Source organism: Brachyhypopomus gauderio, chromosome 4, assembly GCF_052324685.1.
Source record: "Brachyhypopomus gauderio isolate BG-103 chromosome 4, BGAUD_0.2, whole genome shotgun sequence".
Lineage (NCBI taxonomy): Eukaryota > Metazoa > Chordata > Actinopteri > Gymnotiformes > Hypopomidae > Brachyhypopomus > Brachyhypopomus gauderio.
This window is the reverse complement of record NC_135214.1, coordinates 874,209-901,196: the sequence shown is the minus strand read 5'-3', so window position 1 is coordinate 901,196 and position 26,988 is coordinate 874,209. Positions and strand designations below refer to the sequence as shown.

At 44.8% G+C, this 26,988-nt stretch overlaps 2 protein-coding genes across 3 annotated transcripts in view; both read right to left on the bottom strand.

Annotated features, from left to right (window-relative positions):
- The window catches only part of LOC143511742 (interferon-induced protein 44-like), a 108,520-nt gene that overhangs the window by 52,432 nt on the left and 29,100 nt on the right, over nt 1–26,988 (bottom strand). The gene's annotated exons all lie outside the window — the stretch shown is intronic.
- Nucleotides 2,229–26,069, bottom strand: LOC143511741 (interferon-induced protein 44-like). Of its 2 annotated transcripts, XM_077001333.1 has the most exons (9): nt 25,983–26,069; nt 24,900–24,932; nt 23,319–23,585; nt 22,933–22,963; nt 15,699–15,894; nt 15,349–15,498; nt 14,956–15,127; nt 2,842–2,942; nt 2,229–2,750 (listed from the first exon to the last, which is right to left on the bottom strand). In XM_077001333.1, exons 2-9 carry the CDS (start codon nt 24,922–24,924, stop codon nt 2,565–2,567), a joined length of 1,128 nt encoding a protein of 375 aa, XP_076857448.1. In that variant the 5' UTR covers nt 24,925–24,932; nt 25,983–26,069; the 3' UTR covers nt 2,229–2,564. The 2 variants fall into 2 exon arrangements, with proteins under 2 accessions (XP_076857448.1, XP_076857450.1); XM_077001335.1 differs by lacking the exons at nt 24,900–24,932; nt 25,983–26,069 and having other exon boundaries at nt 23,319–23,399; nt 23,500–23,586.

Below are 26,988 nucleotides of genomic sequence, written 5' to 3'. Positions count from 1 at the left end.
TTGATAGCTCTCCGGCATTGACTTGTATGATGCCATAGTGTCCGTGTGTTTGTTTACGCATTTGTGAGCAGAAACACTGCCAATATCAGCGTTTCTAGCCCCATCTGCTGAATTTATTTCTGTTAATATCCCCAAACCTCGCCTTTCTCATGTCCGCCTCCTTTACAGCCCGAATCCCTGGCGTTACACAGGCATACTTTTTGAGCATTTAACTTTTTGAGCGTTTAAATGCTGTATCTGATGAAGATCTGAAATGGAGCCTGTATGTGACGGGCAGGCTGAGCGAAATAAAATGGAAGCGATCACGCCAAGTCTCTGTAAAATGTATGGTTTAATTGAAAAAGTGCGCAAACCAAAACCTGTGAACTGATCCAAATCAAGGATATAATAACCAGCGGTCAACTGGTACAAAGGCAAGACATATATAGACGAACAAACGACCCTCAGGTGAGACGGATCACGGGCTCCGCCCACCTGAGGAACGCACACAACGCAACAATTACAGGACATCTGCCGCTGTAAACGGGGCCGACCAGTAGGGGGCCCGCCGTACCATGACACTATAGAAATACCAGCATGTCAGTGCCATGGATTTGTGGAATAACGACAGACAGCATGTCCTCCAGGGGCGGTTTGTTCGTTAGGGCGACGCACCACGAAAGGATGAAAAGGAATTTTTTTTTCTCTCACATTCTATCACGGTATGTAACTAGCTATGTCTGTCCTGGACAGCGTCTCTTGCCTCTGAATGCCATTGTCCAATCATTGAGGTGCATTCCCTGTAGTACCACCTCTTTTGGGGCGATTTGAGTCTAACTGAAAATTGGCCCGACTGCACTCGTAGACTCTCAGTTTTTTTTCAAAGTGTAGGCGCTGCAATGCAATGTCTATGGGTTCCGGGGCTCGCCCTTGCGTGCTTACGTCAGACATAACGTAGGGAAAATAATCTGCTCAACACGGCCAGCGTTCCTTCAACCCAGAACAACTCAATCGTTTCATTAAGAGAAGTGCCATTCTGTCATTGTAATAATCAAGATAAATAAGCAACTAAGGAATTAGGGCCACCGAGATCAAATTTAAACATCAAACAAGTGAAGTGTCCACAAAGGGAGGAAAAGAATATAACCGGGGATTTTCGCTAAACTGGTATGAAGGGAAAACATGGCTAGCAGGCTGTGAAGTAGCGCACGCCCTGTTCTGCTTTCCCTGCATTCTGTTACATACTTAATGCTGTTGCCCATTTATATTCTATGCAACACCTAAAATAAAATGCTGTCTGAGGAATACAGAAATTATTGTGAGTGTGAAAGATTCACTTTTAATTAATGGTAAATCTCTTCATGTTTAAAGTTGTTTAGGAGGGCAAATTGAGAGATGACAATTCTTGTTGACCACAGTTAATTGTTCAGTCATTGTAGAGCTTTAACCAAGATGATATTTACAAGATATATCGGTGCACAAATACTGTACAGTCTATAATGTAAGGAGAAATATATATTTATGATTATATTTTCATTGGTTAAGTCACTGTTTTTTATTTACCCACTGAAATGGGCACCTTGGATATCATCACAACAATTGCCCCCCCCCCTGAGATATTTGTCAGGAGCCGCCACTGATGTCCTCTAGAAATTTCAGTCATGCTAGTGTTAAAAGAGAAAACAGAAGGAGACTGTCAACATTTAAACCACTTTGAAATGGCCATGAAAATTGATTATTAACATTAGCTAGCTGGCTCGTTAGCTATTGTATAAAGTCTACTGACTTTTATTAGCATTACTAGCATTACTTTCAACTGGCTAAAATGAATTCCACAAAACATTTTTTAGCTTTACTCCCTGCTGCAAACTCCACTAGTGTGATTGCCACAAAGCTCAGCAACAATCACTTCATGTGTGTTGTACCTACAATTTCAAAATTTAGTTATATAGCGCTTTTTACAACAGTTTTTGTCACAAAGCAGCTTTACAAGTGTCCGAGTCCAAGTCCCCAATGAGCAAGCGAAGGGTGGGCAGTGGCAAGGAAAAACTCCCTAAGAGCATTAGTAAGAAACCTTGAGAGGAACCAAGACTCTGGCGACACCGGTCACCATAGCAACAATTAGAGTGATACATAAACAAAGAAAAGATGACAATGATAAATAATTTATATACATGTGTTCTTTATGTAATTGTTATTCAGTCCAAAACTTCTTGATGGTTGGTAATAGTAGTCCAGGGCACGGAGATACAGCCATAGCAGGAGATAATTTGGGATGGTGAGAGGGGCCAGGGCAGTGGGTTGATCCTTCATCCACAGCTGGTTAGGCAGGAGGTGGCTGGACCAGGGTGGATATCAGGAAAGGCTCGTCTCTCCTCGTCTCAGTATTTCTCAGGTAGGCGGGCAACTAGAAAAGTTCCTTTTCACTTCAGACATTTTCACTTCATCCATTCATGTACACATAGTAATAACCTGGATTTAGTGTGATATTCATTACATTTTAAAATTACTTTTATGCTATAAAACTGGAACATTAACACAACTGTATTACTTTCTGTATCCATTGCAGATTGCAGGAATTTTCATCATTCTTTGTGTATTGGTATAGTGGAAAATGTGACCACATAGTCATGCGCCCAGTGAATAATCTGTGTTAGGGCATCCAGCATCAGACAGTTTATTTCCTCATTCATATGGGTCTCGTCATGGTAGTTCTTCACAGGGAAGATACAGTTCATTGGAACACCCAGCAAATTACTGCATGTATTCATCTGGACAAAAATGCACACTGTCAGTGTTATTGCTGTTTACACCAACATAACACCTGTGCTCACCCAAGCTCTGAGTAGCAATTTTACTCACAATTTCCTTGATCTTCCTGCTCCTGTATATATTTTTCAAATTTCCGTTTGTCATTGGGCAAGCAAGATCAACTTTAGTCATAAAGACCACCTGAGGAATTCCTACAGCACAGATGAAACACATTTACTGAGTAATGTTCTCCAAAATTGGCTTTGGAGCAAAATAATTTGCACATAATGTATTTGCACATGGTTTATGCAGCAATTTGTGAATATTGTGTAAAGTTATGCCAAAGGATAGTCTGTAAAGTAAGGGAAAAAGTTCAAGAAATCCTGTTAATGGTTGGAAAAAAACAGAATACACTGTAGTAATCTGTGAACATCAAACATTAATAAGAACGAAATCACTACATCTAAGGTTATGAGCTCTGTCAGAAAGCTAGCGAAGAGATTGCTCTCAATTTGGTTTGTTATTTTTTCTGGATTTTTGTATTTTTTATTTTTCTTTGCCCTAAAACAACACTGCACTCTGTTGAGCTAATAAGACATTTCTAATACTCGCCTTCCATATTTGTACAATGTAAATGTACTCTACATGACTGCTTAATTGTAACGCTCGCGGCAGGGCGTAGGACGAGGCACGAGTCCCACGGTCTCACAAACGTTACTTTATTTATAACAAAAATAGCACAGACAGCGCACATATAACACATACACATAAAGACGTTGTAGACTCTGTGAGAGAAATTATTGATTATTGACTAATTATCATTGATTAGATCATGTTTAGTTATTATAAGAGATCATTATGAACTTTATGATTTAGTACATGTCCATTCTGGCTAAACAGAAGGACTACAATAATGAAGTAGTGTGATTCAGTGTAACCATGTTTAGTTCATATTATGCATGTGTGCTATACGTGACCCAGGTCAGGGAGAGTGCTGAGGGTAAGAGCACTCTGTTAACTGGTAGTCACTAGGCTACTAGTCTTGGGTCATTTAGCTTTCTCTGTGTTCAACTGTTACATCAGTTGCTTCCGCTAACTCTAGGGAAGTCCATATTAGGAGATACACACATGTGAGACAAAGTAGCCTGCTGGACGCCTATGTTTTGGAACATGCTGTGCTTAAGATAACCTGCTGTTAGAACTGCTGAATTGTGTTTAAGATTGTATATAAGCAGGGGGAGCGCCCCCCTGCCTTCAGAGTTGTCATGCTTGAATGAGACTCTCATGTCTGTGTCTGTCTGTGTCTGTCTTGTATCTGTCTTTGTCCTATTTATATATATTTATATTTTTGTAATAAATTAATCATTTAACCACGTCTGAGTCCTCATCCATTTATTAGAAAATTTCCACGACAATTTGGCGTCACGAACAAGGGTCGGCGAGAGGCACCCCGGAGAGGAGGTGACTGATCTTCGAGGACGCTCCCCGGGGGATGAGATCCCTGGCTGGGCTGGGCAAAGTGGGAACCCCACGAGCAAAGGGAAAGTACCTATCCAGGGAGTGATGTCACCGCCAGTCTCCGGTGGTGTTCTCCGCCCGATCAAACGAAAACCGCAGTAAGTGGGAATTTTCAGTTTAATTTCTTAGTTTAAGTGTTAAATATCCGCCAGTGTCCGCCCGCCGGATGATCTCTGTTATACGATAGGGATATAGTGAGATATCGCCTACAGGAAGTCTATACGGTGGGGATACTGCGGTATTGCCCAGGCGGGATAGGACTTAGCCTAGCGCCCGTCAGTCTGGGCAGGGATCCAGCTGGGCAGAAGCGCACTGATTAGACGTAATACAGTGTTGGCTAGCTCCGGAGCGGCAGAGATATCCCCCAGGGGGGGAGGGCACTGTTTGCTTCGTTGGTATGAGGAGCGGATCTAAATTTTGAGGACCTTCTTTGACGTGTTTAATTGATTTGGGATTTTTTTTTTCGTTCCTAATTTTTAATTTTTTTATTTCTTGGACCCCACACACAAAAAAAAAAAAAAAAAAAAAAAAAAAGTGTGAAGGGTCATCTTTGGGATTATTTGGAATCATGGGTAAAACACAAAGTAAATTACAAAGTAAACCATCGGAGACTCAGAGTAGTGTAGCCTACCAAATGACTAGAGATTATGGGGAAGATGTAACTCGACATGTGAATTTTTGGGCTAAGCATTATGGGTTTGGTTCAAAGGGAACATTGAGTGTAGACTATCTGCGCCGACTAGTTGAGAGAGTAAAAACAGAGCCCAAGGGCGCAGATAGAAAAACGCGCAAGTATTTTGTTAAACATAAAGCAGATATGGAAGAAAAAGCAAAATGTTGGCTTGAAGAAGCCGAGAAAAGGCAAGCATGACAGGTAGGGATTAAAAAGTGTACTAACAAAAGTCTCTCAGTGTGTTGTTGTAGCCGACCAGACCTCGACGCTGCCCCGACGAGATCTGCGCCAGCCATCCCGGCTCAGCAACTGCACCAACTGCAAGATGCACCCACAGCCGCTACCCCTGCCTCCCCCACCTCCACCGCCAGTTCCAGCGCCACCAGCTCTGGCGCCACCACGACAGCAAACTCTGTCTGCCACACTTGCACTGCGAGCTCCAGCGCCATCAGTTCCCATCAGGTATCACAACCACAACCTCTGCCTCCCTCACTCCCACCAGCCCAACAGCTGCCGCTGCACCCAGGGCCACTAGTCCCTTATGATGACGTCCGCCAGGCGATGGAGTGTGCCCGCCAGGCGATGGAATGCATCAACCGAATGATGGGAAGAGACTTCCCCAACACCACCATCACCACCACCACCACCCCCGCCGCGCGCACAGCCGCCACCACCCCCCCCGCCGCCAGATCCACCCATGGCAACACACACAAGAAGCCGTGAGAAGCTCGCCACAGAAAGAAAGGGTCAGGTGATGCTTGAACTGACCACCCCAGGGTGCGCAACGACCTTTCCGATGGTCAAGGTTGCAGGCCCTGAAGGAGACATCATGGTCCAGGAGATCACTGGACAGGAGATGACATCATGAAGGCGGCGGTGGGCCTGGGTAAACCGACAGAGATGGGAGGTAAGCGCTTCGGCGAAGAACTAACAGCTTTTGTTCAGTCTTGTCATCCAGTCAAACAAGATAGACCGAGACCGGACACCGGGAGACGTCCGATGACGTCCGACTCCACAACACTGAGTGGGAACAGCAGCTGGACAGGAGGATCCAAACGGGCCCTACAGAGAGATTGTAGGACGCCTGGTCGCAAGGCTGGAAGCTGCACACCCAGCCACTATCAACACGTCCAAAATAGCTGCATGTAAACAAGAAGACAAAGAACCTGTCAGCGACTTCCTCATGAGACTGACCAGAGTTCACAACGACCACAGCGGTCTTGTAACACCAGCACAACGAGCGGAGGCCGGCGGAGGCCAGCCCATGGGAAGCCCACCTGAGAAACAGCTTCCTGGTAAGCATGAGAAAAGACATCAGTGACCTCATCAGAGCCCAGTGCATTGGGTACAACAACGCTACCCTGAAAACCATAGAAGATCATGCCAAGCATCACGAGGCACAGCTGGCATGGAGAGTGAACAAGAAAATCCAGAAGCAAGCTGAGACCATGGTACAGAGAACGCGGGAGGGGCCACGTCAGAGGCAGAGGAAGAAGACGAGGTGGATGGGGATGAGAGAATTACCCCAGAGGAGAGGTGGTGAATGTTACAACTGTGGACAACTATGACACTTTGCAAGAGATTGTCTTGAAAATGAAGAAAATGCTGAGCAGAGAAACAGAACTTTCAGAGATTGACGGGCAGCGGAGAGGCTGGACGGTACAGGACCACTGGAAGACGACAAAAAGGAAAGTAACTGGTTTAAATTATCATTTAATTTATCAATGCTTGCAGAAGATTAGTGTAGGGCCGCAGGGCCTGCCTAAAATAACACTGACTGTAAACTGCACTAAAATAAAAGTTTTTGGTTTATAGTGGTGCCACCCATTCAAAGAAAAAAAAAAAGAGCCTCTCCGATGTAAATGAAATAATACATTTGAACATGAATTTTTAATCTTAACTGCTAAATGTATGTTATGGGTTGTGATTTAATGTGTAAGTTGGGCCTGAGTAGCAGGCCTGAGGGGTTGTTTATGTGTGAGTTAGCTGTGTTGGGGTTCAGTTATCAGCAGGAGTTCCACTGTATGCTTATGAGCTGCAGAGTGCAGGAGGAGAGTGTTGGGAACACTTCATGTGTGAAGTGTGTAGTTTGTTGCCAGGTGATTTGATGTTGAGACCGTAGGGGTCACTGCACTGCACGCTGCATGTGAGTGAGGGCCCCGATAGAGGTTTTGAGGATAAATTTGATGTTGGAAAACATGATTGCTTGGTTGTCACTGCTATTGTGTGGGATTGCGTGTGGGCTGCGGCAATGGTGCAAACCACATTAGAACAGGAAGACCTGTTCTCATTTCCTCGATCTAAACCACACGTGTCACTAGCAAACGTGTGCGAGGAGCCTCAATGGCAGGACATCAGTGAATGGATGACAGAGATGTCTGACATTACCAAATGGGAGAGAGTTCTTGGCAGGAACACCATGTTTAGCCCTAGCAGGAGGGCGTAGATGCAGCCGGCGCCGTACCGGCTCCCCTGCAGGCGGGGAGTGGAACTGATTAACCCCCTTGGTATTTTTTTTTTAGCCGCCTCCCTTACCCTCTCAGAGGAAAAAAAATGAGAGGAAGAGGAACTCAGAACTGTTCCTGCAGCATTATGGGCACAAGGTAAGAGCGATGTTGGGGCTCATGCAGGGGGTGTGAGCCCATACACATCACCCCAAAATCTGACTATAGGCCAAAACAACATCAATACCCTTTGAAGCCTGAGGCGCTCAAAGGAAATAAGGCCAGGTTTTCCAATCACTTAGGCAAGCTGGAGTGATCGTACTGTGCCCTAACTCACCCGTGCGCACTCCAATTTTTCCAGTTAAGAAAACAGGGCGGGAAGAATGGCGATTTGTGCAGGATTTGCTGGCTGTCAATGCAGCAGTACACGTTAGAGCCCCAAAAGTGCCAAATCCTCACAATATTCTTTCCCAGATTCCCCCAGATAGCCAGTGGTTCAGTGTAGTGGCCCTAGCAAATGCATTTTCAGTGCATCCAGATAGCCAGTACTGGTTTGCATTTTCCTTTGAAGTAAAAAAAAAAAAAAAAAACATACACATCACCCACCATTTACAATGCAGCGCTGCGAGACAGTCTGGCCTCTCTGAAACTTCCAGAGGGCATTGCACTGTTGCACTACGTAGATGTTCTGATACTCTGTGTAAACACATGAGAAGTATGCAAAGAGGGCCACAGTGGCATTGCTACATCACCTAGCAAGGGAAGGCCACAAGGTTCCTAAGCAAAATTGCAATATTGCTGAAAAAAGTGCACTTCCTGGGTCATGACCTAGTATGTATTGAAATTCTGACACAACAAACAGAGATAAAAATAACATTTGTTAAAGAGAATAAGCCCGTTTGAACAAATGAGTCTGAAATAAAAGTTCTGAGTTTTAAATTCTGAAATAGAAGTTCAGAATTGATGTGCGTGTTCAGTGTTCGTATGTGTGTGGGGAGTGTTGACGTTAAAGGACCAGTGTTTTGACTCAAGCCCACAGTGACAGACAGAGGCCAGTAGCCTACTTTTCAGGAAAACTAGACCCCGGGGCAGCCTGGGTGTGGGCACTGGTAGCATTCAGAGATATAGTGGGGTACGCTCAACTCGCCCTTTGGGTCAAACATGCTGTTTCTCGAATTTTAAAGGAAAAAAAAAAAAGGTTTTGTAAACAATAACACCCCTGCCACATTATTCTGCCCAAGCAGCTGAGCTCACCATTCCTTACCAGCTCAAGGTCAAAGATAAAGCACCAACTAATTTCACAACTGCAATCATCAAATGTGCCGCACACACCAGAACAGGCGACACAGTAGCAAAAGGCAATGCCTTCACAGACTCCACAGCCCAACACACAGTTTTGCAGGCTCCAAACACACAAATGATGCTAACGGATCACAGTAACAGAGAAGACACACCCTTAACAACCAGAGCAATACAAACACAAGCCACAATGTAAGACGAACAGAGATGGGCAAAAGGGGGGTGCAAAAGAGTGGGGGGAGTCTGGAAACACACAGAGACAGGTAAGCCATGTCTCCCTACAGCCTACATGAGAGGACTGATTGAAATTGCTCATGGGAGGAGTCACAATGAGCAAAGGGGGGATAGTGGCATGCACTAGCATGCACTAAGAATAACCACACTCACCCAAAATTTTTATACACGATGTCTGGTATCCCACCACAGGGGGATAACAGACCTAAACATGCACCCGCCGGACACCTGCCGCCGACCGAACCCTTTCGACACTGGCAAATTGATCTTGTTGAACTAACACCTGCTGAAATACAGGCTTGTGTGTATGCATGTCTAGCAAATGGACAGAGGCCTTCCACATCACAAAGCAGAATTCAGATACGGTGGCAAAGATGCTACTAAGGGAAATAATCCCACTATGGGGGTTACCCAGGAGGGTGTCGAGTGACAATGGCACTCCCTTCGTACACGAAGGGCTAAAGGAGCTAAATTAACTAAAATTTTAAAGGAAATTAACTCAGGAAACAGAATTGAAATGTCTGCCTCTGGTTTTGTGGCAGAGCAGCACTCTGCCCCAAGCTCGCACAGGCTTATCAGCCTTTGAGATTGTGTTTGGAAGGCCTCCAAACATGGAAGTAGTGCCGCCGGAATGGGACACACACACACACACACACACACACACACACACACACACACTTGTTGAGCCATTAATATGTTATCCTGCACAAGTTTGTCTCTATTTTGTCTGAGCAGGTCAAAGCTGTCAGAGGTGTCAGAGAATCCACTGCACGAGCTCCAGCCGGGAGACTGGGTGCTGATCAGAGATCCACGTGCTGCTAACAACCAACACAGCTGTAAAGACCAGCGGCCGAGCCACGTGGACACACCACACCCACTGCAAAAGAGCTCCAGAGCAGCCGCCAGAATTAATGTTATGCTGTTGTTTTTTACATGATGCTTTTCTCAACAGGAGGGGCAACTGTCATCTCCCCCACACCGGAGGAGAGGTGTGAGGGAAAGAAAGCATGTGTAATGTCCAATGTCACTGCTACTGCAGTGAAACCAAACCAGCCCTGTCTGGTTTGCCATCCTTTCCACATGCCGTGAACACCAACACCAATCACTTTTAAAATGGCTACAATGTTAACTAACAGACCCATATGCGAGATTGATAGGTTAACAGGTCAATTCTACAACATGACCTCACGCTATCATTCACAGTGGTAAGGTTCCTGATTGGGTAGGTGATGATGTTGCAAGTATGGATCATAGGAAATAACAACCGCGACTCGAATGACCAGGTGTCACGAGCCGGCATTCGCAACATGACATTTGACACCACCCCTGTTGAGGGAGAGTGGTGTCTATGCTCAGAGGGGGCCTTGAAAGGCCATCTTTGGATAGAGCACACCAAGTGCCAGGTTGATCTGGTAGCAACAGCCAGAGATGAATCAACATGCACCATTAGACTAAATAACTCCTCTGCAAAATGGAGTTTCACCTCCTGTCATGGCATCGTGAACCCAATAACAGATTGGGTGACGATGTGGGCATGCAGAGAGAAAACCTACTCTGCTCTACCTGAGAGATCATACAACAGGGGTCAGTTTTCAGTTCGCCTGGGGAGGGTGTTGTACTCCAGTTTTCCTAACCCCCCCAGTGTCAATTTATACCATACCAGATCGTGTCCCACGGGAGGCCTCACTGGAGGGGATCCCTGGTAAGTTTAAAGGTTACACGCTGGCAGACCCCTGGACTACCCCAGCGGTTGCTGTGGGATGGTCACTGTTCCTCGGAGGGGGAACTACAGCGACAATAGATAAGATCAACGGACTTGCATGGCAAGTTCTGACTTTGGCTTCTCGTACTGAGACTGCCCTGGACCTATTAAACAAAGAAGTGAAAGAATTTAGACAAGTATAGGTTCAGAATAGATTAGCTTTAGATCTCCTCCTTGCAAAGGAAGGAGGTGTGTGTAAGAAAATCAATGTTTCATGTTGTTTCAGCATTCCAGATTACTATGATAATATTACTGATTTAATTGATCACATGAAGGCCGAGGTTCAAGAACCTGGTTTGGGTGGATCACTTCATGGCTAGGCCCATGGGGACATTGGATGCTGACTATGATTTTACCAATTGTAATAATCATTTAGCTGTTGTTGTGTTTAGTGCCTTGTATTTTGTCTTGCTGTTCGTCGTGGCTTACTGGCCTTATGCGTCAGCATTTTCAGATGGCCTTGCACAACGACTTAAAGGAGCCTGAGATAGCAGACTCCTTGGGACGTCTGTTTAAGGAAGACGTCTGAGACGACCTGGCGACTGGCTGGGTTGTGCCCGATGGCCCTGAGCAGCTTAACTGACTCTAGAGCCTGTTTTAAGTTGATATTCTATGATGAAATTAATGATTTATTCTCTCCTTTTTAATGATTACACAGAATCAAAGGGGGGAAGTGTGAGAGAAATTATTGATTATTGACTAATTATCATTGATTAGATCATGTTTAGTTATTATAAGAGATCATTATGAACTTTATGATTTAGTACATGTCCATTCTGGCTAAACAGAAGGACTACAATAATGAAGTAGTGTGATTCAGTGTAACCATGTTTAGTTCATATTATGCATGTGTGCTATACGTGACCCAGGTCAGGGAGAGTGCTGAGGGTAAGAGCACTCTGTTAACTGGTAGTCACTAGGCTACTAGTCTTGGGTCATTTAGCTTTCTCTGTGTTCAACTGTTACATCAGTTGCTTCCGCTAACTCTAGGGAAGTCCATATTAGGAGATACACACATGTGAGACAAAGTAGCCTGCTGGACGCCTATGTTTTGGAACATGCTGTGCTTAAGATAACCTGCTGTTAGAACTGCTGAATTGTGTTTAAGATTGTATATAAGCAGGGGGAGCGCCCCCCTGCCTTCAGAGTTGTCATGCTTGAATGAGACTCTCATGTCTGTGTCTGTCTGTGTCTGTCTTGTATCTGTCTTTGTCCTATTTATATATATTTATATTTTTGTAATAAATTAATCATTTAACCACGTCTGAGTCCTCATCCATTTATTAGAAAATTTCCACGACAACTCAAAGACGAGCACGGGACACTGCGCGAATGCACATTAAATAGACAAACCACATAAGCCCCGAGCAGTGTTGGGAACGTTACTTTAAAAAAGTAATTAGTTATAGTTACTCACTACTTGTTCAAAAAAGTAACTGAGTAACTGAATTCCTCTATAATAAAAGTAACTCGTTACCAGGGAAAGTAACTATTTGCATTACAGTAAAAAAAAAAAAAGTTATATGCCAATGAATAAGGATTTTTTGAAAAAGCAGTTTTCACAGTCAGTTGAAATGAGTACATCAGAAAGGTGTTTAACTTTTGATATTTATTGCACATCAACAGACCAGTGCAGGATAAAATCCTTTAAAATCCCAAATCTTTGTTAAAAAAAAAAGCAAAAGTAAACAGTTACACTATATAAAGTGCATTTACATCTATCAAATTAAACTAAATTATCTCAACCTGTGAGAACTTAACAATAAAACCTCTATTCTTAATTAAATACATCAAATACCCAGTCTGGTAGACTTTCAGGAACTTCAAGTATTTTCTTAAATAATGTTTATATCGCCACCTTGAAAATGCTAATTTTTCTTCGGCTTGCTCCTGACTTGCCATTTCTGCCTCTTCTCCGTTTGTGTCGTGTGCTTCGGCGCGCGTGTAAAAACACTGGCTCTGATTGGCTACCATAACGCAGCCTTAGCCAATCGCTGACTAGTTAAGTTAAACAGGTGTTGCACCGAGAACTGTGACCTATCCAGGTCTGTTACTCCTCACTGGCCTGGGCAGGGGTCCGCTCGGATTACTGTTAATATATCAATATATAGTAACGCACTGCTTTTAATGACCAGTAATGTCAACAGCGTTGTAACGACAGGAAAAGTAATAAATTATATTATCCCGTTACTGACAAAATGACGCAGATACCTAACGCCGCTATTTTTAACTGCGTTTTTCGCAACACTGGCCCCGAGTGATGACGAGACGAGCCACAGGTGAGACGAATGAACACATTCAGACACAACCACACCGACGAAGATCCACAGACGCAGACGACTAGACGTAGACAACATAAACACATGCCCAAAAGGAAGGGGTCAGGGGCTGTAACTTGACAGACCCCCCCCCCCCCCCAACAAGGGCACTACCCGTCCCAGGGTGCCAACAGGACTAAGTGCCCCAAACCCACACCGATGGGCAGATCCAGAGCGCTCAGTCCTGCGTCTGGGAGATGACCGTCCTCAGTGGAGAGTCTGCCACAAACAGCTTAGAACACCCTCCCTGGGAAGACAGGGGAAAACACGTTAGACAAACACAACGGCACATTAACAAAAACAGGTACATTAACGGACAGAGGCACGAAAGGGAAAAGGGGATTCAGGATGAACACAGGGACAGACACAAACACCGGAACAGACACACACAAAAATGGAGCCAGACTCCGTGCCTGTAGGAGGGCTGTCAGGAGGTGAACCCCTCCCGGAGCTGCAGGCGCTGCCGTAGGCGGTCCTCCTCTCGCCCTTGCGGCAAACCCTCCTTTGGGTGCGGTGCGGCTGGCGAACGCGCCGGGTACAGCGCAGCTGGCAGATGCTCTTGCAGCCCTCTACATGGGCACGCGACCAGTCTCTCTCAGGATGGCCCTGCCGATGCTCATTTTCCCCTCTCCGGGGACCCCGCCAAGGATCTTCACCTCCCCCTGGTGAACGCTCCCCTGATCCGGCCTCTCGCACGGTGCTCTCCATCTCCTTCTCCTCCTCTCTGCCAAAACGCCAGATCATTGGCTCCACTGGGGTTTCACCAAGGGACCAGTCCATCGTACTCCCTTCCGAGGGATAGGAAGAAAGCTCCTCCTTCAAGTCCTCCTCCTGGTGCAGGGCTCACTGTCCTCCTCCTCCGTACACGGCTCACCGTTCTCATCCTCCGTGTACGGCTCCCTGTCCGAGTACTCGGACGGAGGAGGGCGTTCTTCTTCCTTGCCCTCACTGTAATACTCGGTGGGGACTGAGTATACGGACGGAGGAGGGCCTTCCTCTTCCTCCTCACCCTCGCCGTAGTACTCGGTGGGGGCCGAGTATACAGACGGAGGGCAGCTCTCCTCCTCTTCGGAGTCTTCCTCTGACTCCTCCCCCTCTAACTCGCTCTCGGGGGGCTTTTCAGTGGAGCAGAGCTCTAGAGAACCTATCCTGTCTGGTGGGAGAGCGGTGTCGCTCCTTCCACATCCTCACCGTGGCTTCGCAGAAGTATCCCGCCATCGAGGTCACCTTGGTTTCCTGTGCCTTTCCTGTGCCTTCCTGTGCATACAACGGGTCCTGCTGTATCTCCTCGAGGGTCACTGGGGCTTTGCGGTGCTGTGCAGGAGAAGAGGCATGATGGTGCCTACTGGGGCTCTTCCACTTCTTGGCACAGGTGGTATAGCCTGCTTAATTGTAACGGTCGCGGCAGGGCGAAGGACGAGGGACGAGGCACGAGTCCCACGGTCTCACAAACGTTACTTTATAACAAAAATAGCGCAGACAGCGCACATAGAACACGTAGACATAATGACGTGGTAGACTCAAACAAAGATGAGCATGGGACACTGCGAGAACGCACATTAAATAGACAAACCACATAAGCCCAGAGTGATGATGAGACGAGCCACAGGTGAGATGAATGAACACATTCAGACACAACCACACCGACGAAGATCCACAGACGCAGACGACTAGACATAGACAATGTAAACACACGCCCAAAAGAGAGGGGTCAGGGGCTGTAACGTGACATTAATCTGTTAATACAAGATCTTGTCTAGACTTCATTAAGGTGTGGACTGAATGAGTTCATTTTAAATCTTCACTTTTGGCATATAAAAATGTTGCATAACAAATCGGTTATATCAGGACAAAATAGTTTCTCTTCTCACATTATTACTTTTACAGCAAACTAATAATTTATTAATTGTAAAGTCTTCATATCTGCGAAGCTGAACTATAACCATCAAGTTCATCATTTGACACAAGATGACTCACCCATTCCACTTGCTGCTTCTCTAACTTTCCTCATTTTGTTGATAAATTCTTGATCCATCATTTTAATCTTGTCTGCTCCTACAACACTCACTAGGCAGTGAATCCGATCACTCAGGCTGGGATTTCTGCGGTACTTGGGGTCTTTTTCAGTAATTGGAAATTCAGTGTGGAACTCAAGGAAAAAGACAAAACATAATATGTCATAATGGCATGAATAATGTACATACTGCCTACACACAAAAAAAATTCTGTTTTGATATGCATTTTCGAAAATTGGTTTACTTAAATGTCACTTTTTCTATGTTGTTTACATATTGTGTTAAAAAGATTGAGATACCAATCATAGTAATGTAAACATTTTGTACAGTGATGTGCATGTTATTTGTATCTTACCACATAACCCTCTGTTATGTGTCCTTTCAAGGTATTGATGATGTCATCAGTGCGGACTCCTTCAGATTCTCCTTTTTCTACACCCATTATGTCATTGAAGGCCAAAGGTAACATTCCTTCTCTCCCATTGGCTATCCCATATTTTTCATACTGAGACACAAGTACCACATAACAATAATAAACATTACCACCAATAACATCAATGATAATAGCAATATCAATATATTATCAATATCAGTAATAAAACTCCTACACTGCTAATATTCCTCGTACACAGTCTTAACAATTTACAAGCTTGCAATCAGACTTCAGAATTAACCTTCATGAACAGAGTCACACTGTGTACTCACAGTTTTAGTAAAACTTTTACCAGCCGCTGTCTCAGCCAGACAACCAACAAACGGACGTCCTTCAAAAATGCTTCTGATGGTGTTTACAGTGCTGGATTTTCCAACTCCAACTGGTCCATACAGTAGGAAGCGAAGCTCTCTGACTTGGTTATTAGCTATTTCAAATTCCTTTACAGAAGTGACCATTGCTTTTTGACTATGACAAACAAATAAACTTTTTACAGTAATTGATCAGCAATAATAATTTCAAAATTAACAAAAATATATTTTTTATATTCAGCAACTATTGCATGCTTACAATATATTGTCTGAAGTGAAGAAGACTTTTCAGTTGGTGCATAGGGCAAAACACAAATGTCAGTTGCTTTAAAATTAGTTTCACTGCTGTTTTAAACTATGCAACATGTTTTTATATACTGGATATGATTCACAGTAATGTCAGAAACCATATAAGTGTCACGCTACAGCCCCGGACCCCTCCCCTTGCGGGTGTGTTTACGTAGTCCGCGTCCGTTTATGTACATGTGGGGGGTGTGGTTGTGTGTGTGTGTGTGTGTGTGTGCGTGTGTGTGTGCGTGTTCACCCGTGTCATTTGCCTAACGTGTTTCACGCGGTGCTCGTTAGTTGAAATGTGTAAAGTGTAGGGGTGACCTGCAATAGTCGCTGATTTAACTATTCGATTGGAGGATCATAGTTGACTATTAAGGTCATAATCGAATGTACCTTTCTGACTGCATGGGGGTGCCCAAGGATGCTGCTAAGCATTAGTTGTTACATGAAATGTCTTTGTTTTCGTTATATATACCCTTTTGTCAAATAAAATCATCCTAATTTCTGTTAATAAATATTTTTAAATGATGTGTGTGCATTAACAATAGGCTTTCTTCCTTACTACACATTAATAAATCACACCCTGCAGTTGTACAATCCAAATGAGCGGAGCTGAACATGCAAAACAAAAACAAAACAGTTCAGCCGTTTGTCGTTCCGGTCATGTCGTCTCGTCTCGTCGCTGTGCGTCTCGGCAAGTAGGCCTATAAACATTTTTTGTTGTTGTTTGCTTTTTAAACCCTGTTACTTGAATCTTTACTTATAATTTTTTTGCTGTTGTGCGGCATATTGTTTTTATATATTTGTAACGTATTGAATAGGCAGAGAGGGATCCAAATGCGGAAGAACACCGCTTTTATTGAAATGAGACGCTGATACAGAAACAGGCAGGTGAATCACGAGCACTAGGACAAGTAGCAACTGCGTTTTCTTGGCGTGGTCAGGACAGTCCAGGGTCATACCGGGGGAGCAGAAGTCAGGAGGTACAGAGGGACTGGGCAGGAGACAAGGTCGGGGACGTAAGTGAGGGTCGGAACACAGGAGAGCAGACAGGTAATAGAAAGGCTTGGTACGCGGCATGAGTCGGCAATACTTCGCGACTAGGAAGTGGAATGTGGGCGTTTAAGTAGAGACACAGGGGGTGTGGTGATGAGCGTCAGGTGAGGCTGGTTAGGTGGAGATCAGGTGGCATTCCTTACAGTACCCCCCCTCAAAGGAGTGGCTCCTGACGCTCTACGACGAGCCGGGGGTCTACCGCAGCGCCTGGGAGCGGGAAAGTTGGGGTGCATTGCGTGGAAATCCACTATCATAGTAGGGCAGAGGACATCCCTCGCCGGAATCCAGGCTCGCTCCTCGGGACCGTATCCCTCCCAGTCCACTAGGTACTGGAGTCCGTTCCGTCGGCGCCGAGACTCCAGAAGCTCTCGGACTATGTATGCCGGTCGACCGTCGATTTCCAGGGGATCCGGAGGGCTAGCGGGCACAGGGCGAGTGGTGAATGGACTATAGTGAACTGGCTTAAGGAGAGAGACATGGAAGACAGGATTGACACGATAATGAGCAGGCATAATGAGCTTATACGAGACAGCGTTAACTCTGCTGAGTATCTTGAATGGCCCGATATACTGTGGGCTAAGCTTTTTACTACGCTGTTTCAAATGCAGGTTTTGTGTCGATAGCCATACCCTCTGTCACGGATGATAGATCAGGGCAGGAAGACGACGGCGATCCGCGTTGAGCCGGCGTGTGTGCAGGGCGCGGCGTAAATGGACATGTGCCATCTCCCAGGTGCGGGCACTGCGCTTGAGCCACTCGTCCAGGGCCGGGACGTCAGCAGGTGTCTTGTCGCAAGGGAAGAATGCAGGTTGATAACCATAAACACATTGGAAGGGTGTAAGTTTAGTAGCGGAGTGTATGATAGAGTTACGGGCATATTCTGCCCACGGGAGGTATTTGTGCCAGTCATGTTGGGAGGTACAATACTGACGGAGAAATCTCCCTAATTCTTGATTATAACGTTCTACTTCTCCATTAGATTGAGGGTGGTAACCTGAAGTAAGGCTAACTTATGCCTAGGAGCTTGCAGAACTGCCTCCAAACCCGAGATGTGAACTGTGCCCCTCAGTCGGAGACGATGTCTTCGGGTAAACCATAAATACGAAAACCATAATTGAATAGATCAAGCGCAGATTCCATGGCGGTAGGGAGCCGGGGGCGAGGAATTAATCGGCACATCTTAGAGAAACGTCCACGATGACCATGACAACGGTGTTACCTCCAGAAGTGGGCAGATCCGTGACGAAGTCTACAGCGAGGTGAGTCCATGGTCGGAGAGGAACAGGTAGAGGAAGGAGTTTTCCTGCCGGGAGAGTACGAGGAGTGCGGGATTGGGCGCAGACAGAACAAGCTAGCACGTAATCTCTGATATCGTCCTCCCAAGACGGCCACCAGTAACGCTGTGAGATGAGATGTCGGGTGCGTATAATACCTGGGTGGCCTGTGCCCGCCGTATCATGGGCGAGTTGGAGGACACGCCCCCTAAGGGACAAGGGTACGTACTGTTTACCTTCAGGGCATTCTGTGGGACCTGGATCAGTGCGTAGAGCTTCGTCTAACTCCTCTTGAATTTCCCACCTGATAACCGCAAGGAAACAGGAATCTTGTAGAATATACTCAGGCTCTTTAACGACAGTATCCTTTTCATACAGTCGGGAAAGTGCGTCGGCTTTAACGTTCTTTGATCCAGGACTGTAAGTTACCGTGAAGCGAAACCGAGAGAAGAATAACGCCCACCTGGCTTGCCGTGGATTCAGTCGTCTGGCTGACTTCAGATACTCTAAATTCTTGTGGTCAGTATAGACCAAGAAGGAATGTGCCGCTCCCTCCAACCAATGACGCCACTGTTCGAGGGCGAGTTTGATGGCCAGGAGCTCTCGGTCTCTGACGTCGTAATTCATCTCTGCAGCTGACAGTTTCTTTGAGTAATAGGCACAGGGGTATAACTTCGGCGGGTTTTCCTGACGCTGCGAGAGAACAGCGCCTACTCCCACCTCCGAGGTGTCGACCTCCACGATGAACTGGAGCAGGGGGTCAGGGAGATGCAGTACAGGAGCCGACGTGAAAGCCCGTTTAAGGAGTAAAAACACCCGGTCTTCCTCGGCAGTCCAGATAAATTCCCGTGACTTTCCCCCTTTAAGGAGATTGGTAAGAGGAGCTGCCAACTCACCGAAGCCACGGATGAAACGGCGACAGAAGTTGGCGAAACCCAGGAATCGCAGTAGTTCTTTAGTAGAACGGGGGGTTGGCCAGTCCGTGACTGCCTTGACTTTATCGGTATCCATGGAGACTTGACCAGGAGAGAGCGTACATCCGAGGAAGGTCACTGTGGAACGATGAAATTCACATTTCTCAGCTTTTACATACAGGTTGTGTTCCCACAGGCGCTGCAACACCGCTGAGACGTGCCGGACATGTTCAGAGACAGACGGGGAATAAATTAGGATATCGTCAATATAGACAAACACGAAATCAACAATCATATCACGGAAGATGTCATCCATAAACGCCTGGAACACGGAGGGACTATTCGTCAGTCCATATGGCATTACGAGGTACTCATAGTGCCCCCTGGCGGTGATAAAGGCCGTTTTCCACTCATCGCCCTCTCGGATTCGAATCAAGTTGTACACACTCCGTAGATCCAACTTCGTAACTAGGTTTGCCCCCATCAGGCGTTCTTGTGAGGCGGTGATAAAGGGAAGAGGGTAAGCATACTTTGATGTGACTGCGTTAAGGGCACGGTAATCAATACAAGGACGTAATCCCCCACCTTTCTTTTCGATGAAGAAGAAGCCAGCTGCGACAGGAGAAGTGGATGGTCGGATAAATTCCTTCTGTAGGGCTTCGGCGACGTAGGACTCCATCGCCTGGTCTTCGGGACGCGAGAGAGGGTAAGGTTTCGTCCTACGAGGTAAGGGGGCTCCTGGGAGGAGGTCGATTGCGCAATCACATGGCCGATGGGGAGGCAGACGACAGGCGCTGTCCTTGTCGAACACATCAGCGAATCCACGATACTGTACGGGGATGACGTCAGACGGGTGTATCAGGACTTTCTACTGAGGAGGACCGGAGTGGTAAGTGTATACAATTCCTGAGGCAACTGGTTTTCCACCGCACTAGCTCTCGTTTCTTCCAGGAGATCTCCGGGTCATGAGCTGATAGCCAGGGAAAGCCTAATATGAGAGGATCCCGGGGCGTGGATATCAAGAAAAACTCCCGCATCTCGCTGTAGAACAGGCCCACTCGTAGCTCTACGGGGCAGGTACGAAGTGAAATTACACCCTCGCCCAAAGGCTGTCCGTTTAGCGAGTTAATTTTTAAGGGAGGATCCATAGGTACAGTGGGAAGGTGGAGGTGGTAGGCTAGGTCCCGATCTATGAAATCGCCTGCCGCTCCCGAATCCACCAAAGCCGACAGGTTCGTGTCTATGCCTCCCCAAGATACTTGTACTGGCAGGTTAACTTGGTTCTTCCTCTGGGTAACCAGTAAAGGTTGGCAAGTGAGCGGGGACCTGCCTAGCCGCAAAGACTCATCAGATCTATGGGGATTCTGTTCACATACGCGGGGAGATGGTGCACAGGACATAGGAATGGGAGTGTCATCTATTTCAGAGCGGTAGGATCTCAACAACTTATCTACACTTATCGCTGCCTGAACAAATTCAGTTAAAGAGAGTGCTTCTCCCCGGCAGGCGAGTTCGACCTGCACGTCGGTCCTCAGACCCCGACGAAATACGGTTCTCAAGGCTGAGTCACTCCAACCGCTCCCTGCAGCCAGTGTGCGGAACTCCCTAGCATAATCCGCTGTGCTCCGTTGTCCTTGCTGGATGTCGTAGAGTCGGTCTCCGATGTCGCGACCGTCTGCAGGGTGATCGAAGACTGCTCGGAGCAACGCTGTGAACTGGTTCTCAGACTGGAGGGCTGGGTCTTTGGTGTCCCACAACGCGGTGCCCCAAGTACCAGCTGTACCAGTGAGAAACGAGAGAATGAAGTGGACCCTTGGCAACTCGGCTTGGAATCGAGCGTGGTGATAAGTGAAGTATATTGAACACTGCATGAGGAAGTTACGGCATCGTTCGGGAGACCCGTCGTAACGTTCGGGTACGGCTACGGGGATGCTCACGGGTGTGAAGGTTGTCATTGTGATGAGACGAACAGCTTCCTGGAGTGCTGCCACTTGGAGGCCTTGATCTCGAACGATTTCCACGAGTTGTTGGACCGTCCCGGTGAGTGTCTTTAGTGTATCTTCTGCTGGATCCATGTTTAGGCGAAGTATTTCTGTAACGTATTGAACAGGCAGAGAGGGATCCAAATGCGGAAGAACACCGCTTTTATTGAAATGAGACGCTGGTACAGAAACAGGCAGGTGAATCACGAGCACTAGGACAAGTAGCAACTGCGTTTTCTTGGCGTGGTCAGGACAGTCCAGGGTCATACCGGGGGAGCAGAAGTCAGGAGGTACAGAGGGACTAGGCAGGAGACAAGGTCAGGGACGTAAGCGAGGGTCGGAACACAGGAGACCAGACAGGTAATAGAAAGGCTTGGTACGCGGCATGAGTCGGCAATACTTCGCGACTAGGAAGTGGAATGTGGGCGTTTAAGTAGAGACACAGGAGGTGTGGTGATGAGCATCAGGTGAGGCTGGTTAGGTGGAGATCAGGTGGCATTCCTTACAATATTCAGGCAGGCATATTTTATTTAAAATATTTTTTACATTTTGCGCAGTGCCTGTCTGACATAGTTCGATATGTGCACTGCACACTGATGGTGACTTTTTTTTTGTTACTGTTCTCTAACATTTCATAAAAAAATAAAGTAAATAAATAAATAAAAGCCGAATAAAGCCAACCTACCATGTTAATTCATTTTTTAACGTGTTTTAGGTATATCCTTTGAAGTGGAAAAAAGTCCTGAATGAGAACGGGATGCCGTTTAAGGCGCTTTAGAAAAAAAAGACCTTGATTTGACTATGATTTGACGAATCAGATTCGACTATGAAAATACACCTCTAATAAAGTGAGTGTGTGTGTAACATTTTATGCTCATCTTTGTCAGTCAGTCACCTGTATGTGTTCCTGTTTAATGTGTGCTTTTGCGCTAAATCACTGAATAAACATAATGTTGGTGTTTTCACTTAGAAGCCACCTCGTTTTTCGAGTTACACTCATAGTTACAATAAGCAAGAGATGTTTGTGATCAGCTAACAACTATAAGTGCAGAGATGCTAGTGTGATAATTTAATGTGACTCTGGAGTATACAAGATTATTAGTGGGTTATTCCATAGCTTCAGTACAAAACTAACACTGAAAAACCAACATATCTTGGCTGATTAAGTAAATTTTGGTGTAATTATTTAAATTTCAACTAGTCCTTTGGTCCAGTGACCTGTCACTTATGGGGTTTCTGTGTTTAGCAAAAACATTTGCCCTTACAAGTTCATTTATTATTGGACTGCAGGATTGTTACAGCAATAATATATTGTAGATTTGACTAGGGCACTAGGTGTTTATTCATGACATGATTTTTGGAATGAATACTGCCAATAACGATATCTCAGGATTTGCAAAAATATTCAGATACCAATGGGTATGATGATTGTGTTGGTTCTTAACCCCATGACACAATATCGTGGTGTGGAAGGGAGGAGTCATAGGCAGGTCCATGTTGATTCAGAAACAGGCCCAATTAATCGCCTTGATACCAATTGCATCGGAGTGAGCAATTAAACAAGTCTTAAACCATAAACACCAATATTAACATAAACATGACACTCGGCCGGGTGCAGTAGGTGCTGTTACCCCTATTGGGACGACGTTACAATATAACAGAATGACTGTGGACTTACTTCCATTGTATTGTCCTCCACTCATTGAGTTCTGTAAGAGACACAGAACACAGACAAAGAACTTGAAGGTGTGCTCATTGCTGACATTATTATTGTGTTTTTTAGAAACACATTAAATCGTAAAATTCCGTGAGTTCTCAGCCCGGGTTCAGAAACACTTTTGCTTTTTGGATGCAGGATGTTAGAACGTAAATATAGTCTATAATAGTGTGTGCATTTCCACCTCTGTGAAAGCTCTATCTATTCTATTTATTTAAGGTTCAAACATGCTTTCTTCATAATCTTATCACTGTAATCACATACACAGCTCTTTGTACATTTTACAGTGATCTAAAATAAGTTGAAAGAATGTATGTTAGAGGGTGAATAAAAAAGTCACTCCATACCAACAGTCACCATGGCAGAGCAGGAAGCAGCACCCGATTCGTTCTTCAGCTTTATGGTATACTTCCCCTGATCTCCTCCATCTACGTCATTGATTTTCAAAGAACAGATTCTATCAACTTGTTCCACGGTGTGCTTTCCCTGCACACACTTCAGTATATGATCATTCTTCATCCACGTTACCGTTATTTCTTTTGTGTTTGTCTCACAGGAAAGAATGATTTCATCTCCTATTTCCACTTGTACATCACCCAAAACTGTGTTGAATTCTATTATAAGAGAATGACAATATTAGTTCACAGAAAATGGTTATTAACTTATGCACTGTACAGTGTTCATGAGGGCACGGTGGCCCCAGACCCCTCCCTTAGGGTGTGTGTATGTGTAGTCTGTGTCCGGTAATGTCCATATATGTATTTCCTTTGGGTGTAGTTCTGTGTGCATGTGTTCATCTGTCGCACCTGTGTCTTCTCTCATTATAGTAGGTGTTGTACTTGGTTCTTGTTTATGCTAGTGTATTTAATGTGTGTCGATGTTGTGTTCATCACTCATCTTTGTTAGATAGGGTGACCAAACGTCCGTATGTCCTGGTTTATAAATTACCTTCATTGGACCATTTAAATTGAAATTTACAGGCGTAATCCCTGAGCTTCGTCAGTGAGGGCAGCCCTGTTCTTAATCACAATGTAGACAGCATTCCCCCCCCCCCCCCCCCCCCCCCCCCCCCCCCCAAGGTGTCCTAGTTTTTCCAAATGAAAATTTGGTCACCCTATTGCAGTGGTTCCCAAAGTGGGGGGCACGCCCCCTAGGTGGGGCGCGGAGCTATTGCAGGGGGGGCGCGGAGCTTGAAAGTAATACGTGCCCATGTGTCAATATGGGGGGGGGGGGGGGGGGGGGGGGGCGCAAAAATATTCTCATCTACTAAAGGGGGGCACGGCAGAAAAAGTTTGGGAACCACTGCCCTATTGTTAGAGTCAGTTCCCTGTCATGTTATATGTTGTTGCTAAGCGCTAAATGCACTACTGAATAAATACGTTGTGTACATTGTGTGTTTAAAATACATTATGTGTTTTAAAACGGCTGTGGTGTTGGCATCCTTTCTCACCCTCGTTACACACTGATCCTCTGTTATAGCAAGAACTTCAGAATCAGGTCTTCACAGCACAACTAATGACTAAACTACTTATGAATTAAACTGGGTGTTTTGGAGAGAATATTAGAGAGAAACACAAATATCTGAAGTAAGGAAGAGTTCAGGACCAGAGACCGAGACCCCTTGCATTTGGCATCAGTTGAGTTCAGGTTACAATCAGTGCAACAGTCCAATCCAGTCAATTTCCTCAGGAATGCTTATAGAATCATAGTTCTCAAGCTAAAATGAGTCTCAGACACTCATACAATACTATATATGGATCTGTTTATTAATGGTAACCTGAAATTTTTAAACATGTACATGTACTATTTGAAAACTTTCCATTTGTGACATTATTCTGTCTGTCAAATATCACTTGAATCTAGATTAGATATTAAACTCTGAAAGTCTTAATATGTCAGTGATATAATATGATATCATTTAAACTCACCAGGTTTGGACTGATTCTCTCCCATGATTGAATCTATGGAAAAAGACAAAACCTATGTGTATGCATTATTAATTAAAATAAGTTTACACTTATTAAATATTGATTTACTTCTAACTCAAAGATACACAAACACCTCTTGTAAAATTCAATGTTCTGCCACAGTTATGGGTGCATTTCACATAACATTTGTAACGCTAAGTACTTCGTAACCTCGTACTTAAGAACATTCTTAAATTTCCCAAAACTCTTCATAACTAAAGTCGAGATTAAACTTGTTCTTAACATATGAGTGTTCTGACCCAAGAGTGTTTCCAAAACATTCGTAACACTAAGTACTTCTTAGCTCAAAGTTGATGTGCAGTTCTATCTCAAATAGGATAGAGGCTGCTAATTTCCCTTTAAAAAACTTGCACTGGTTCTAAGCACACCATTTGCACATTTACTTATATAAAATAAGAAATATTTTTTGTGAAATTCATATTTATTTAAAAGGAACAGGCAAGTAGGACGTCCACTCTCACACACACTCTCTCTTGCACACTGTCCCTTTCCTATTGACACGCCCATGTCACCTGTTGCACATTTTCGCTTTAATCATTCACCACATTTAAACCCGCAGGTTTCACTAGTGCTGCACGTTGAGCCTTGAGGAGTGCAACACTGATCATGTGAACTCTTGCTTTGATGATGCAACTTGTGTGCCATTGGAACTTTGAGTGCTTAACCGCTCCAGCTTCACTTGTTCTGGAGCGCCTACTCTACTGACTGCTTAAGGTATATAAGCATATGTATATGTATGTATATAAAGTGTAAAGTTGTTACTTATTATGAATTTATTTCTTAATTATATTATAATAAAGAAAACATTATGAAATTGGTTCTTTTAAATATTTGAATATTAAAATAGAAGTATTTTTAAGTAATGCTTCAGTTTAGGATTAAATACTGCAAAAAGTTCTAAAATTGTCTGTGTTTAATGCATAGCCTATGTCTTATCTTCTCTATCTAGAGCAAGTATTAACTATTCCCTTAGTCTTCATGTGAAGTCTTAAGAAGCCCAACCCAACACACAGCATCTCTTACCTTAGTAAGAAGAGTGAGTTCCTTCCTCTGCTGCTCTGGGTCTGCACCTCTCTGTCCGTCTCTAAACGCTTCTTCTGAATTCAGCTGTACACTGCCTGCTTTATCAGGGCTGTGGTGTAGGTTAGTCACTATGAAACTGAAAGTCCAGGTTGAACAATTCTTTTTTTCATGGAGGTCACCAACAACATAATGACGTAATTAGGATTTTATGTTATGTATCTCAGAGGTCTCATGTTCCATGTATGGACCAAGGCTGTACCCTCTGCCTCTCCAGTCATCCCAGACTACAACACCCATAATACACCTGTCATCAGTCTTCCTGTTGTTCATGTCTGACTAGCCCTTTCCCCATTATCTCTCCCCTGATTTCAAATTAACCCTTTGCTATGGAACATATTTTCCCCTTTGCTTTGTGAAGTATTGATATGGTCATCTCAAGGTTATTGTGCAGGTTTCTGTGTTCCTTCATTTCCATGTATCTCTTTATGGAAGTGGTATTTGACTTTTTTGGTTTGCTGGGTTGGACTCTTTTGTATTTCAACCTGGACAGTTTTATCAACTGTTCTGCCCTGCTGACCTTTGTCTGGTTATCAATTATGAGTGTGGGATGTGTTACTTATAAACCTATTGCATATTTTCTTATCTTCTCTTATCTGTATCAGACTGGTTGCTTTTTCTTCCATTACCAGTTTAAAGAGTAACTCCATCTGTTCAAGGCAACAGTTTCACTTTTGTAAGCATGGGCATTAATAAGATTAAACCTCAGAGGTGTAAGAAGGGTAATTGTGACTTGCAAAAGCCAGTTTCTTCTTAGTTTACACAAGAAATAGGTATGTGAGTGTTTGTTTTCATACATGTTTAGGAGAAAGGCTCTCTGGACATGGCCCTTTGTTGATGACTCTCTGGACATGGCTCTTTGTTGATAGCTCTCTGGGCATGACTTATATAATGCCAGAGGTGTCAATTCCAGGTTCAGAAAGTAAAAGTCCTCACCAGGATTTTGCTC